This window comes from Lissotriton vulgaris, chromosome 7 (genome assembly GCF_964263255.1).
Source record: "Lissotriton vulgaris chromosome 7, aLisVul1.2, whole genome shotgun sequence".
Classification (NCBI taxonomy): Eukaryota; Metazoa; Chordata; class Amphibia; order Caudata; family Salamandridae; genus Lissotriton; species Lissotriton vulgaris.
Window position 1 is genome coordinate 516941842 of NC_141695.1, and position 15025 is coordinate 516956866.

At 41.8% G+C, this 15025-nt stretch overlaps 1 protein-coding gene across 1 annotated transcript in view; it reads left to right on the plus strand.

Moving 5' to 3' along the window:
- FOXK2 (forkhead box K2) overlaps nucleotides 1-15025 on the plus strand; it is a 360578-nt gene that overhangs the window by 192574 nt on the left and 152979 nt on the right. The window contains exon 5 of the mRNA XM_086930592.1: nucleotides 9189-9382. Within this exon, the coding sequence (XP_086786718.1) occupies nucleotides 9189-9382 (194 nt within the window). The remainder of the gene's footprint in view (nucleotides 1-9188; nucleotides 9383-15025) is intronic.

Consider the following 15025-nt stretch of genomic DNA (forward strand, 5'->3'; position numbering starts at 1 on the left):
AAATACAAAAATGTGGTTATTTTCTCCCAATATTCTAAGCCTCTTGCCTTGCTTTAAGACCCAACGGTGGAAAAAAGAATCTGAACATGGCTACCACGCACAGGAACTTGTCTAATTGCAGATTCTTCACTTTACTCCTGCCTCCCTTTAATGCAAAGTGGCCTACTTTTTCCTATCTCTAACAGTCAATCAGGGTTGGTAAAGTGCAACTACTCACCCGTGAGCGTCTCAAGGCTAAAATATCTACTTGTCCATGGAGAAGGTTGCTGCATAAATCTACTTGTCCTGTATCAAAATCCACTTGCCCCTTTGGTGCCATGTAGCGCAGCTACTAATTATGGCAGCAATCCTATTATATAAGAGCTCTGATATAACCTCTCAGATTATGCCAGGGCTCATACCAGCAGTGTTTGAATACTTGCAATCCCCTTATGTTGCCACGTTTCCGCAGATCTACATACTGGGGCTAAAGGTAGTGAAGCAATAATTCCCGGATTAAAATGCAATTTTGAGTCTGTGCAATCCTACTAACTTGCATGTTTTAAGGCTTTTCAACAACACTTCTCTAATCTTTTCCCATACTGGGAAATGTTGGAACTGTACTTGTGACAATGGCAGATGTAAACCTTCTTCCAGAGTTGGGGAAAAAAGTGGTTGGAGAGAAAGTAAACTTGCAAACACTCAGATTTTCACATGAACAAATCTACATAGGCATATTTGCTCATGCAGTTAGCAAATATTTTCTAGAAGTTCTATTTCTTTGTCCTACTTCTGTAAATTCTTGGGAATTCACGAAAGCCGTATAGCTGCACTTAATGCAAGGACAAAACCATGGGTGCACTTTTGAGACTTTCTTTAATAATTGGGCCCCCAATTTGGTTTGGTGTCGACTGACCTTTTGTGTTTATTAAAAATTCTGTCTCTCTCTCTCTGTCGGCTGGCTTCAAGGTGAGTGGCAGCATTCTGCTTTTTCACAAGGATCATATCTGCACACAAAGTAGTTTTGTTCAGTGCCAGTAACTACTGTGGCAGAGTGTGCTTTTGAGACCAATAAACAATTTTTGTTACAATGGTGAAGGCCCGGCAGCTCCCACACAAATAAGGTTTTACAAAAATCATGCTAGAACAAGTCACACATTGACTAAACTAAAAAGCTGACCAACAATTTCAGACCCACGGGCTTTGCCAATGCTTGTTTATTTTTGTTTCCCTTAATCTTATTGAAACTGGTTACACTGATTTTCCATTATGAATATTTATGGGAAATACTAGCATGCATCAACACGTTACTAAATGATGCTTTAAAGAAATGGTACCTGAACTTTTATAGTACTTTACATTTTATTTTGAAAGCAAAGAATCATCAATCTTGCTTTCAAGATTTTTAAAATATCTGCATCAAATCAGAGAGCATTCTTGGAGCATTATACATAGCCTCATATTGCTAAACTTTGAAAACGTGTGTACAAATTTTTATACTGAAACCACTGTCAGTAGTGTAGTCTGAGCTTACAACATTTACTTAGAGCGCTCACCCTAATATTAAAGGCTTTCAATTAATGAACCATAAATGCAAGTTTGAACAGCATTAAAACCTAGACCAGAAATATTACCTTAACTGCAGACAGTGGCCTTCCCTGATCCATAATGTGCTTCTGCAAACTGGCAGCCAAAGTTTTGTGCTGCAGAGGGTTGGGCCTACTTGTCCCAAGGATAAAATACAAATGAAAACGTGTTGCCCTTGACCCCAAACAATATGTCCTGGGCGTCGGGCTATAGGAATTCAACATCCCTGAGTCAGGTCTTGAGGTCCTTCCTGAACTGGGCCAATGTGGGAGATTGCTGGAAGTGGAGGGGGAGGGTGTTCCAGGTTTTGGCTGTGAGGTAGGATAAGGACTTTCCTCCCGTTCTGGTCTTGTTGATATGTGGGACGGTGGCCAGAGAGAGCTGGGCTGATTGGAGGTGTCTTTTGGGTGTGACAGACCCAAATTACAGATCTATAAACTGACTGACATTTGTTTTGTGCTCTGCATCCTGGGGTGCGGAAAGAGTCGAGCAAGAAACTTCCATTGGTACGCAGGGGTGATGCTAATATTCTGCTCTTCTCCAGAACGTATGGTGCAGAACAAGGGCAATGAGGAGTCGCACAACGCCACTTAGTGGCACAAAGGAGCTCTGTTGTAAAAACATCCAAATCAATTCTGATACCTGGGGAGTATTATAAAGAGGGGAAATCTGCAGTTAGAATATCTACGAGAAGGAGCATTACTAAACATAAGAAAATTGTTCTTTTGAATTCACATGCTGCTGCATAATTTAACCAGTGGCTGGGCTTAGAAAATCATGTTGAAAAACTAAGATATCTTCATCCTATAGAACTAGTATTGCTTCCAAAGTGGACACTGTTGAAAGACCTACTCTAAGGAAAACAACTGTGGAGTTGAAGCACATTCAGTATTTGACTGATCAAATGCAAGAGGCACAGCTTGAGGAGACATTAGGAAAATGTTGATCGAATTCGACTGAAAAGGATGAAATACTTACCCAAAAATATAGTAAGGGCTCGAAATCGCAACCAAAGCATTTGGAGATCCCCGATGAAAGCTGTCAAAAGGGCCCTCTGTGTTAAAAAAGAGATGGTTAGAGGTAGAAACGGTGGCGCTCCTTCAACGGAAAAGGTAGTTCGGTGAGACTCTTAAGGAATACAGAATTCCTACAAAACCTTCCATGACTTTGGATGCTGATGAGGAAGAGAATGCCCCTGAGGGACTGGCAACCCCCCAACCTCACGAGGAGGATGTCGAAGAAGAGCTCGACATCCCAGAAAAGTGTGCAACAGGAAGTTTCGAGGAAGAATGTGATAACCTCGACACAGAATCCAGAAGAAACTGTTTGTACCCACCTCTCAAAAGCTTTGCCACTAGATAACATTGTCTTTTATAACAGCCTGGTCAAAAGAGAAGTCCACACTTTCCAGGTCCTCATAGAGACATTGATGCCAATAACAAAAGGTAGCCAAATACCTTCCAATGACACCAGGTATACTGGAACAAGGAAAATAGGCCTTTAAGGAGCCAACATCAACCAAAGGAGTCACATCAAGGGTAAAAGAAAAAGTACAGACCCTCCTCAAAAGACCCCAGATATATAAAGGGGAACACAGTTGCAGGTTCCATCATTGTCATCACAACAAGGAGAAGGAGCATCTCTCATTCTTCCACAAGTCTAACCCCGAAAGGGAATGTTGAAGGCTAGATATGGTGGGGAGGAAGATGGAGAGAAAGAAGCAGCAACAAAATGGCATATCGCCAATTCAGATGCTCTCCTCAACAGATATGGTCACCTACAATGGGACGATATTGAGGAAATAATGAATAAACCCCCTGAAGATGACAAAAAGGCAAAATCTATTGTTCAAGAGGTGAAGAACATCTCAAATACCGGTCTTCTTCAGTCAACATTAGATGCAGCCAATAAAGCCAGCTGTAAAATGTGCACAGGTACTACACTCAGAAGACATGCCTGGCTCAGGATTTCAGGCTTTAAATAAGAAGTACAAACAACTATAATTAATCAGCCTTTCACAGAAGACATTTTGTTTGGCCACGAGGTGGATGAGTCCTTGGAATAAATCAAAAAGGACAATGAAACAGCAAAAGCAAAGGATGCTCTACTATACAGAGGCACCTTCAGAAGGGGAGGAAGCAACCTCAGAAAACCCTCAGGAAGGCTTTCTTTCTGTAGGACAACAGCAGATACAAGGCAGCAGTCAGCAGTCAAGCCAGCAGCCCAGAAACCAATCCTGGTAACTGACGAGGCAACCTTTTCGTGGTAGAGGAAGCGCCAGAGGACAATCTCCCGGAGGGGGAGGGCAGGCTCCAAGTGACATGGATGCAAAAAAAGGGCACCCACCCAATGCCAGTGGGAGGCAGAATAGTCTCACCACAGTGGGACAGTATCACCGCAGACAATTCGGTTTTAAACCTGGTGCACCACGGCTATTGTATGGAACTAACAAGCATATCACCACTAAACCGCTCAAAGAAGAAAAAGATTAAAAAAACGGAACTTTGCAATTCAGGGAAGTGATCGAGGAGCTCTTACAAAAACAGGCCCTAGAGAAGGTACCAACAAGGGAGCGCAACTAAGGAATCTATTCCCCTTATTTCTTGGTACCAAAGCAAGATCTTAAATTGAGACCAATTTTAGAACTCGGATTCATTCACACACAGCATTTCAAGATGACAACCCTACAAGAGGTAATCCCACTCCTACAAAAAGAGGACTACATAAAAAAATAGACTTAAAAGATGCCTATCTACACACACCATTGACGCGAGGACACAATAATTACCTCTGATGCCTGCATACAGACACACACTACCAATTCGGAGTCTTACCTTTTGGAATACAATAAGCACCAAGAATTTTCAATAAGTGTCTAGTGGGAGTGAAAAACACACAAAAGTGAGTGCCTCAAGAGTCCTCTGGAAGGTCTTAATCAGGGTTTATGGTTATCTTTGCAGAAGAAGGTACTTAGGGGTGATGGCACGTCGTGCTACCCGGTCTGAGCTTACAGAACATAATGGGGTGTGGATATTAAGCTGCTTATTAACATAAGGCCTTCAATTATCGTTCTACGATAACATAGGAGCAATAAGAGGTATCCAAGAATCTCTGGGAGAACCAATTCCCTCCCACTTAGACTTTGATGTGATATCTCTGCAAATACATACATAAGCCCTGACCAAGTCCTTTCAGAGGACGAAACGTGTTGGCCGGACTGTTTCATTGATGTTTTGAAGAATAAAAAAGAATTGTTTTGAGACTTCATACTATGGCTCCGATGTTATTTTGGCCTTGGAGGAAAGTATATTTGTGAAAGGAGGAGAAAAAAGAGAACACATTATATATTACACTTGTTTTTGTCTGTTCAATTGTTATTTTTGGTTGTTGAGTAGTTTGGCCATTAAAGGATGAGTGCCTACAACTATTACCTTACAAGACTAGCATTTGTGCTGCAGTTCCTAACCATAACTACTCTTGCCTTGGGATTATTTATGCCTATCGGCAGTGGCAGCATTCCTAAAAAGGAAGGGAATCCACGCCTATCCTTATGTAGACGACTGGTTGGTAAATGCAAACTCAAAACAAAAATGCCACAGACCCATTCCGAAGGTAATCCCAATGCTGCAAAGGCTGGGTTCCTCCAAAAACCTCAAGCAATTACGCCAAACCCGGAAAAGCAAAAATGTTCCAACGGGCAAAACTGAATTCCAAGGTGGCACGGGTGTACCCAACCCAAAGGAGGTTTCAAGCAATCAAGGAGCAAACTCGCCTCTAACAGTCTGACAGTGAGGGTGTTTATGAAACTAATGGGCATGATGACATCATGCATTCCCCATATTACCCATGCACGTCTGCATGTGCGTCCTCTACAAGAAAGGCTATGCAACAACTCAAACCCCCCGGGAGTTGGGAAGATCTAGTGGTTGTAGCAGAAAAGGTACAGAAGGAGACACAATGGTGGGCATCCAAGAGTATAACACTAGGCAGACCTTTCAAAACAACAACTCCCTCAGTGACCATCACAGCAGATGCATCTCACAAACCATGGGGAGCGCATACAGGAAACTTAAAAATGTGTGGTCAATGGAACAACTCCGACTCCATAAAACACATCAACTTCCTGGAGATGAAGACCGTGCTTCTAGCACTAAAAGCCTCTCAAGCCCACATTGTAGGGAGGACATTATTGATTCAGACAGACAATACAACAATGTTTTACCTGAACAAACAAGGAGGAACAAAAGCATTCATCCTAAGCAAACTAGCCCAGGAGATATGGCAGAAAGTTATACCTAAGAGGCTCAGTCTGCAAAGTATCCATCTACCGGGGAAAGACAACACTGAAGCAGATTGGCTCAGCAGACAGAAAAGCAGCTCACACGAATGGGAAATAAAGCAGAGAAGCATAGAGAAAATATTCAGGGTTTAGGGGACACCAAAAATAGACCTATTCACAACAGCGGAGAACAGGAAATGCCCAGGTTTCAACACCACCTATCAGAAGGGAATGCCCTGTCACTAAATTGGTCAGGGGCATTTGCTAACTCCGTTCCCCCAATTTCTCTACTACACAAGTTACTGGAGAAGGCCAGGCAAAAAGGAACAAGTTTAATCCTCATAGCCCCTCAATGGGCGAGACAAACCTGGTACTCAAGCCTACTCTAACTGTCCAAGGGACATATGATCAAATTCAAGGAAGAAAAAGACCTTGCAATGCAAAGAGGTCAGGTATTCCACCCGGAACCATAAACACTCCGCCTCGGAGCCTGACACAAGGATATCTACATTTACCACAAAGAACAATGGAAATACTAAAGGCAAGAAAACCAACCACAGGAAAATGCTGCACAGATAAGTGGAAGAGGTATGCCACTTGGTGTAAAGATAACAATACCCTAGATTCAATATCTACACAGGAAACCGTGATAATATATATTACGCACTTGCTAGACAGTGTAATTCACTATTCAAGCCTCATGGTGCACCTGGCGGCAATTGTACCATACACCAGGGGAGCATCATGTAAAAGCTTTTTCACATCACCACTGGTCAACAGATTCCTAGAAGGTTTCAAAAGAATTGCACCTCCAAGGAAGGCTCCAGTCCCTTTTGTGGAGTTTAAACTCTGTACTGACACAGTTTATGACGGAGCCTTTTAAACCAATGCACAAAGCAGAACTTAAGCATTTCACAATAAAAACTGCCTTCTTAATAGCGATTGTGTCACTACAGGGGGTGAGTGAACTACAAGCATTAACTATTGAGGAACCATACATGCAAATCTACAAAGACAAGAGGTGGTTAGCAAATTTCACATGAATCCAAGCATTCAGTTAAAAGTTTTCTTTAAAAACACACAAACGTAACTGGAAAGAAGCCTATATACCCTGGATGTAAGAAGAGCGTTACTATATTATCTACAGGAGACAAAACAATTCCGTAAGGAGAATCACTTGTTCAGCTCTTACGCATAGTCCAGCAAAGGTTCACCTGTTACATAAGAAACAATTGCATGCTGGACTGTAGAGGCAATTCAAATATGCTACTACTCAGCGGGAAAAACATTAAGTTCACATCCAAGAGTGCATTCAACAAGAAAAGACTGCAAAGCTAGCCTTTATAGCAAATGTTCCAATTGACACTATATGTGCTGCCGCTACATGGGCTTTCCTACATACTTTGGCCAAGCATTATTGTGTGGATATACAAATGACAAAAGAAGCGAAGGTGCGACAGAAAGTACTTCAACACCTGTTCCCAAATTCTTCCACATCTCACCCCTAGCATCACAAGGAGTGGGAAACTCGTACATAATCTAATGCACAGTATGTGAATCCATAAAAGGATTGATACTGCAAAACAAAATGTTTTTTCTGGATTCACATGCGACCTACCTGCCTCCCCAGAGATGAGGAAAGCAAACTGGTGGGAATATCATCATCTAAAGTAAAGAACATATACTTCAATCTGGAAAAGTAAATAAATACCCTTAATGGTTACCACACACAGCAACTTCTGGGGTGCGGTCCAACGTCACACAAGGGATAGATCTAGCACCAAAAGGTGTTTGACGCCCACGAAAAAAAAAGGAAACAAGACAATTCCTGACCCAATCGCTAGATGGCAGAATAATGCACACCATGTGAATCCAGAAAACTCCTCAAGATGCAGAACTACCCCTACTGGTAAATAACCATTTCGTTCTGTAGAACAAGACACACTGTATGCAAGACCTCATGTCTAACTTGACTTTCTAGTAGTTTTCTCTGCCCGAAAGAGATCATTAAACCCCCACCATAGTATAAAAGAACTGCCATCAGATTCAGATAGGAAAAACCTCTGTACTGGTGTAGAAAAGAAGGCTGGGTCGACATGAGAGACTGCCATTAGTTAGGTATAAATTGAATCAATTACATTTCCTTCATAGTGTCTTCATCGCACTAAAATGCTTATGGGTGATGCAGAATTATTCTTCTCCACTAAACAGTCAAAGGTGACTTCCCCCACCGAATGTGGGGTCGCATGATAAGTTAATACATTTTGATCCATGTGGCTAGGATGGTACTGTTTGCTAATGGATACATGCAGTCTATTCTTCAAGTTATCTTTTTTCTAGTTCAACGAACGGTACTTAGCTCGAACCTCCTTGCAGCTCCTTTAAGCAGGTTGAATTATTGACATGAAGAGGTGAATGGTTGTAGTGTACAGGGCCGGACTAGCATTTGCGGGCACCGGGCATTTCCCCGGTGGGCTGGAGGGGTGGGGGGCGGTTTTGTGGCAGCGGGGGGGGGGGCTTTTCTTATAGAGTGCCGGTTTTGTAGCAGCGCTGCAAAATCGGCCCTCTGTAAGAAAAGCGCTAGCAGTGCTTTGCGGGTAACAACCCCCTCCCCTCCCGTTACCAGGGCCGGTGGAGAAGCAACCTGCCAGGGCTGTTTGCTGGTCTCAGTCCGGCCCTGGTAGTGTAACCCATATATGGTGCTCAAAGTTGTTAATATGAATCCTATTGAGGTGTGCTTTGGTCCGGGATGGAGACGGTAGTCCGGTGAGATACTTCTGCTGAAATCAGCAATGAATTGCTATGCATTGTTCACAGAATAGGAAATGCCGGGAGGTAACTGCAGACTGTGAAGGGATCAAATGTTTTTCTAGCTTGTTTCAGGAACGGATTCCTAAGTACTAGATTGCAGTGTTCCTGTATATTTGCCAATAAAACGGATTATTTAATAAAAAAAGTCTGTAGCTCCGGTCTGTTTTCCTGACATCATGGAGTGTCTATAAGAGGGAAAACAATTGTGAGACATTGCAGAAGACGTTAGTGGGAGGTTGTGCCAGGAACATGCGTATGCCAGTGTAGTCTCTCTACATAACATAGCACTCTCTGTCCTACAATATAATCCCCTCTATTTCCCTTTCATAATTGGTAGAATTTAATATGGCAGTATTTGTTCGTACTACAAGTCGGGGGCAAAGGATTCCCAATAAATTATATGCAATTACTCTGTTTAACAATGACTTTGGTTTGGCTCTGTTATTTCATTGTATATTGAGATTTGTGGAAGACTATTAATTGGATATCTTGCCTTTTTGTTCACAAAATGTTTTCAATTTTTCCCCCATAGAATTCAATACGCCACAATCTCTCCTTAAATCGATACTTCATCAAAGTACCACGGTCTCAGGAAGAACCAGGCAAAGGTTCGTTCTGGAGGATAGACCCTGCCTCTGAAAGCAAGCTAATAGAGCAAGCTTTTAGAAAAAGACGGCCAAGGGGTGTACCATGCTTTAGAACACCTATCGGACCCCTTTCTTCTCGGTAAGAGTAACATCAACCTCCTGGTGCAGTGAAAGAAAGGATTAGAAATTTCAATGTAAAATGTGTTGTATAATTAATGGAGCAATTTCGAAGAGCTCCCTTCCATTTGTGCTTACATATTTTCCTTCACTAACTATGTATGTATGGGCATTTACATGTTCTCCCTTCCTATAGCTATCCTCCGTTTTCCATCCCTTGGCCCATATTCTTGTTATATGTCTGTGCCCACTATGGTCTTACTCCCATCCCCTTGCTCACCCTCCTGCCTAACTTCCCAAGTGTTAATTTGCTTCCCCTACCTTCCACCCGTTGTGCCCTTCTCCTTCTCCTAACTTTAATCATTCTCTCGTGCCACCTCCCCTCCCCGCCACCTTCACCATTTCATTTTTCAATGAAGACATTCTCAACCACCCCCTCTCACACCAATCGGGCTGTATACCTTTTCACTGATTCCTTTTCCATGTTTATTTGCCATTCACATCATTAAACACTTTCTCATTTCCCATTTCACCAAAAACCTTCAGCTGGTGTCTTCCAGACAGCAGCCGATCAGCCTTTACTGATCGGCTGCTGTTGTTTTACTTCCTTCGCACTCTCTCTCCTTAATGGCTAGAGCTGTCACTCACTTTCGCTACGATGTGCATTTATCACCTACTAGATGTATAATAAAACCTAGATGTCAATTTAGCCCTTAACTTTGAGAACAATCTCAAGTAGTGGGCTTATGTTCAGAGCGAATGCTACATCTTTGCACAAAGGATGGTGAATTCATGAAACTTCTCCCAGCTGATGGGGTGGCAGGGGTGGATGAAGGCAACCTAGTAAGAAGGCATTGCACAGATGCATGGCACTCTTGGTGGGTTTCAGATCGTTTAAGGTCTGTGGTATTGTAGTACACAGTGAAATGGGCAGGGTGCAATCAATAGCTGGTCATTAATTATGGTAGACCAGTTTTAAACCATGGGTGTTTTTATTAAAAAGCAACAGTGCATTTTTGATGCGGAACTTGTAGACCAATGATCTAGTGATGTTTGTCATGCAAAGTTCACCTTACGAGAGCTTTCCCAGTGCTAAAGAAGTCACATTGGAATAATCATATTTTGTCTATTTAACATGCTTGAATGATGCATTTAATGATTCCTACTACTAAAATTAATTCACTCAGTGTTGCAGCTCAGCTACAGACACTAATAAAAGCACACAGTCTTGATGGTGTTCCTTTCTCTTTTTTTTTTCTTTTTTTTTTATTGAGATCTATGGCAGCAGCAAAAAGAAAACCAGCAATGTTACAGAAAATAAAACACATGAAAAAGAAACAAAACAAAATAATAGACATCCGTACATATTGCTGAATAACTTAACAGTTCCACTATTGACATTAAGTTCCTATCCAATTGACGATTGGGGACCATAAATTACATCCAAAAGTTTTCTTTCTAATGCCCTTCAATTTATATAGTGCAATTTCAAGATAATACATAGCCAAGAGCTTATTTTGCCACATAATAAAGTTAGGTGGTTCCTCATCAAGCCAACAAGAGGTAATACATGAACGATATGCGGACATGCAAATAAAAATAAATCCTTCATCCGCATCAGGGCCTTGGTTAATTAACCCTGTTCTCTTCACAGCCAAAAATAACCAATGGTGCTGTTAATTTAATTGAAATGCATAAACTTTCAAAAAGAAATCGTTCTACATCGGCAATAAATTGACCCAGTTTCGGGCACAAAAAAACATGTGGGCAGAATCCGCTGCATGATGGCTGCACCGATTACAATTTGTCCCCCGCCCTGAGCTCCATTGCGTAATATAGCTCAAAAACTGACATAAAATGCTGACTTATCAATGGCCCATTCAACAATACTTTACCAGCAATTTCAATGCTTCTCTCCAAGTTAACACATTGAACGTTCAGTTTATTCTGCCATTTAGCAGCTCTAACCTCTAAATCATCTTCCGCATTTTCCAAAGTAACTGATATAAGGGCCCTATTTTGTGCCGATGTTTAATCGCTTCAAAAATCGTAATTTCCCCCAAGACAATCATGGATTTTGATAATTTCTGTGCACATAAACTTCGTATCTGAAGGTACTTAAAATCAGAACAAGGTATATGATATGCATTCATTAAATATTCAAATGAGAAAAAGTCATTCCCCTGGAATAAATCCCCAACCTTGCTTATCCCTAAATTAGACCACCTATGCATCACACCATCATGAAATAATTCTGGAAGGAGAGAAAAGTTCTGCAGAGGAGTATATATATTTAAATTGCCGCCTAACCGGAGTCTATTTTTTATAGTTCTCCATATAACATAAGCCATATCGAAAATCTTGATCTTGTTTTTTTTATAATAACAAGGCTTGTTGATCCGATTTAAGCACTGTTTAGCCTCAGCGCCCAAGAGCATTTCATAGATGGATGGCATCAAGAAGTTCTCCGTGGAGTCTTCCGGCAGTATTAAAACACCCATGTGCTGCAGTATCGCCATCCAATGATAAAACTGAAAATTCGGGATACCCCATCCCCCTCTCGCTCGAGGCAACACACAACTTTTTAATGCTCTCCTGGCCCGATGGTACCCCCAGAGAAATCCAGAACACATTCTCTCTATACAAACAAAGTAACCAGAAGGAATAGCACGAAATAAATACAAAAACTTTGGAAAAATAAGCATTTTTATCACGTTACTACGCCCTAAAAGTGAAAGGTTCAAATTGTTTACTCTTTCTAATATTTTGTTAGAAGATGCTATAACAGGGTCCAAAATAATAGGGATGATTTCTTCAATATTAGCTGTGATCTTTATTCCCAAATAGGTGGCCTCCTTTTCTAGCTTTATTTTCTCTGGATGGCCTGCCACCGAATGGATAAGCTGTGTTTTGTCGACATTAAGTTTGTATCCGGATAGTCGACCGAATTCCTCCACTGATTCTACAATGTTGGGTAATGCTGTATTAATCTCAACTGTCACTACTGCAATATCATCTGCATAAGCGCAAACTTTAAAATCCCAGTTATTTAACTGCACAGGTTATTTAACTGCAGGGTTTCTCTCCAGCTTTCTAATAAATGGGTCAATATAAAGTGCGAACAGCAAGGGCGAGCAGGGACAACCCTGTCTCGTCCCCCTTGCTATCCGCACTACCCCCGACGTCGTCCCAGAGACACGGATAACAGCGGTCGGCTGAGAATACAGCGTCCCTATTGCATTAACTAATTCCACCGGGATCCCCTTTTTCCCTAAAACAGACCATAAAAAGGCCCATGTGACCCTGTCGAACGCTTTTTCGGCATCCAACAGGGCCACACCAGCCGGAGAGCAAGTCCCCTGTGACCAATCCAGCAGAGATATTATCTGTCTAATATGGCTTCGAATAAATTTTATTGTCCGAATTCAGCAATGAAATTGGACTATACGACCCCATTTCTTCCGCTTTTTTGCCTTTCTTTTTTAAGACAACGATAATAGCTTCCGCCCATGAGCGCGGGTCCTTCCCCAAAAATGCTTGCTGACAAACATCCACTAGTTCTTTTTTTAACTGGTTTCTAAATATTCTATAGAACTCCAGCGGAATGTTATCTGGCCTCATAGCCTTACCCTGAGCCAGACCTAAAATTGCTATCTCAATCTCTCCCCAGTCTGGGTGTGTCAGTAGATTCGATCGCTGAGCTTCAGATAAAGTTAGCGGGATCACGTCCTTTAGATATTCGCCCGGCTCAGCCGAATCCACCTCCTCACTATAGAGTCGTTGATAAAACTCTTGAAAGGCGGTTAATACCCCCTCTTTGGTATCCTGCATAACCCCCTGCAGATCCTTGATTTTTAGGATATCATTATACACCTGTTTCTCCATGGCCCTTTTTGCTAACATTCTGCCTGTTTTTTCCCTAAACTCATATGCCACTTCCTTATATTGAATATAATTGGCGGCAATTTGATCAGCTATATTGGTGTAGACATTAGCCCTTTTAATAGAAAGATCTTTTTGAACCAGATTACATACTTCTGCCTCTGCTTTTTGCCTTAAAACCTCTGCTAACTTCTCTTCCGCCCTCAGAACCTGATAAAAATCCTGCCATTGTTTAAGGAGGAAGTATTTGCTCTTAAATACAGAGAAGCTAAGAGTCTCTCCACAGATTTAAACGCATCCCAGACTACCTCCTGGGTTGCCGTACCCTTGTTAATGGCAACAAATCCCTCAATTGTTTTGGACATAAACTGACAATACTGCTCATCCAATAGCAATTTCCGCTCAAAGGACCATCGTGGAAGTTCCATTTTGCCATCCATGTCAAAAGCCAATTCTAATACGATAGGGTTATGATCAGAAACCAATTTAGGGTGGATTTGGATTTTGGCTTTGGTTAAAAATACGGATGTAGTAAAGAAGTAATCCAGTCGCACAAATTTTGAGTGGGGGGCTGAGAAGAATGTAAACCCCGAATCATTCGGACTTTTTACGTGCCACACATCGTAGAGGACATGATCCATAAGCAGTCTTTGTAGGGCTGTGTATACTAACTTCTTTCTGCCTGAATATACTGGATTGGATCTAATATCCAGGCCTGCCCCGATATTAATATTACAGTCACCACACAGTAACACTGGAGTAATCCATTGTGCCAATTCTAAATTAATAAAGTTAAAGACTTCCGCGTCATCCATGTTTGGCCCATAAACATTGCAAAGTGTAAACCCTTGCTGCCCCACCTTGAATTCAGCAATTACCCAACGACCCCACTTGTCTGCAGCGGTCTTTACACAATCCGCCAGTCCCCCTTTTTTGAGTATCGCCACCCCTCTTTTAACTCCAATTTGCTTAGAACAAACTACCAGCTCCTTTCCCATATTCTTTAAATATTCTCTATTAGCCCAGGCAATATGGGTTTCCTGCAGACAAAGTATATCTCTGCCCAATATCTGAACGATCTTAGCTAAGATTTGACGTTTCCTGGGGTCATTTAGGCCGCAAATATTTAATGTACAAATCTTAATCTTCCTATCCATTACCCTTATTAATCAAAACCAGTTCCTTGCAGAAATAACAAATTTTAATTACCTTGCAGCTTTTACCACTTTCTGTCAATTTTTTGTAGTGCTTATCTCGTTTCTTCGCCTCAACATGTATTATACACTTAAAAAACAAATCTAAGTTACCTGCTGCTGCCGTTTTCACCCCCCCACCACCAGAAGCCCGTGCCCCACCCATACCCCCTTCCCTTCTACCCCACCCTCCCCTCCCCCGACTCATCCTTCCCAGCTTGAGGCCCAGGGACCATCAGTCCCTGCAGTGATAGAGTACCGTGTCCCCCTCCCCTCTATCCCCTAAGACCAAAACCTCGTCTTAAAAAAAAAAACTGAAAAAAATAAAACAGCCAAATCCAGGAGATACAAACCATAACCCTAATCTAGGCACACTAAACCCCTTTCTTTCTACATTGTTCCAGACTATTACCTACGACCCCACCCCCTACAAGGTTTCCAAAAATTCTTTTGTTTGAATCTCTGACAAAAAGAACTTAATTTGGCCTTTCAACATAACTTTAAGTTTCGACGGATTCTGTAGATACACCACATCCCCTTCCTTTTGAAAATCCGGTATAAGTTGCCGGAGATGCCACCTCTTGGAGACT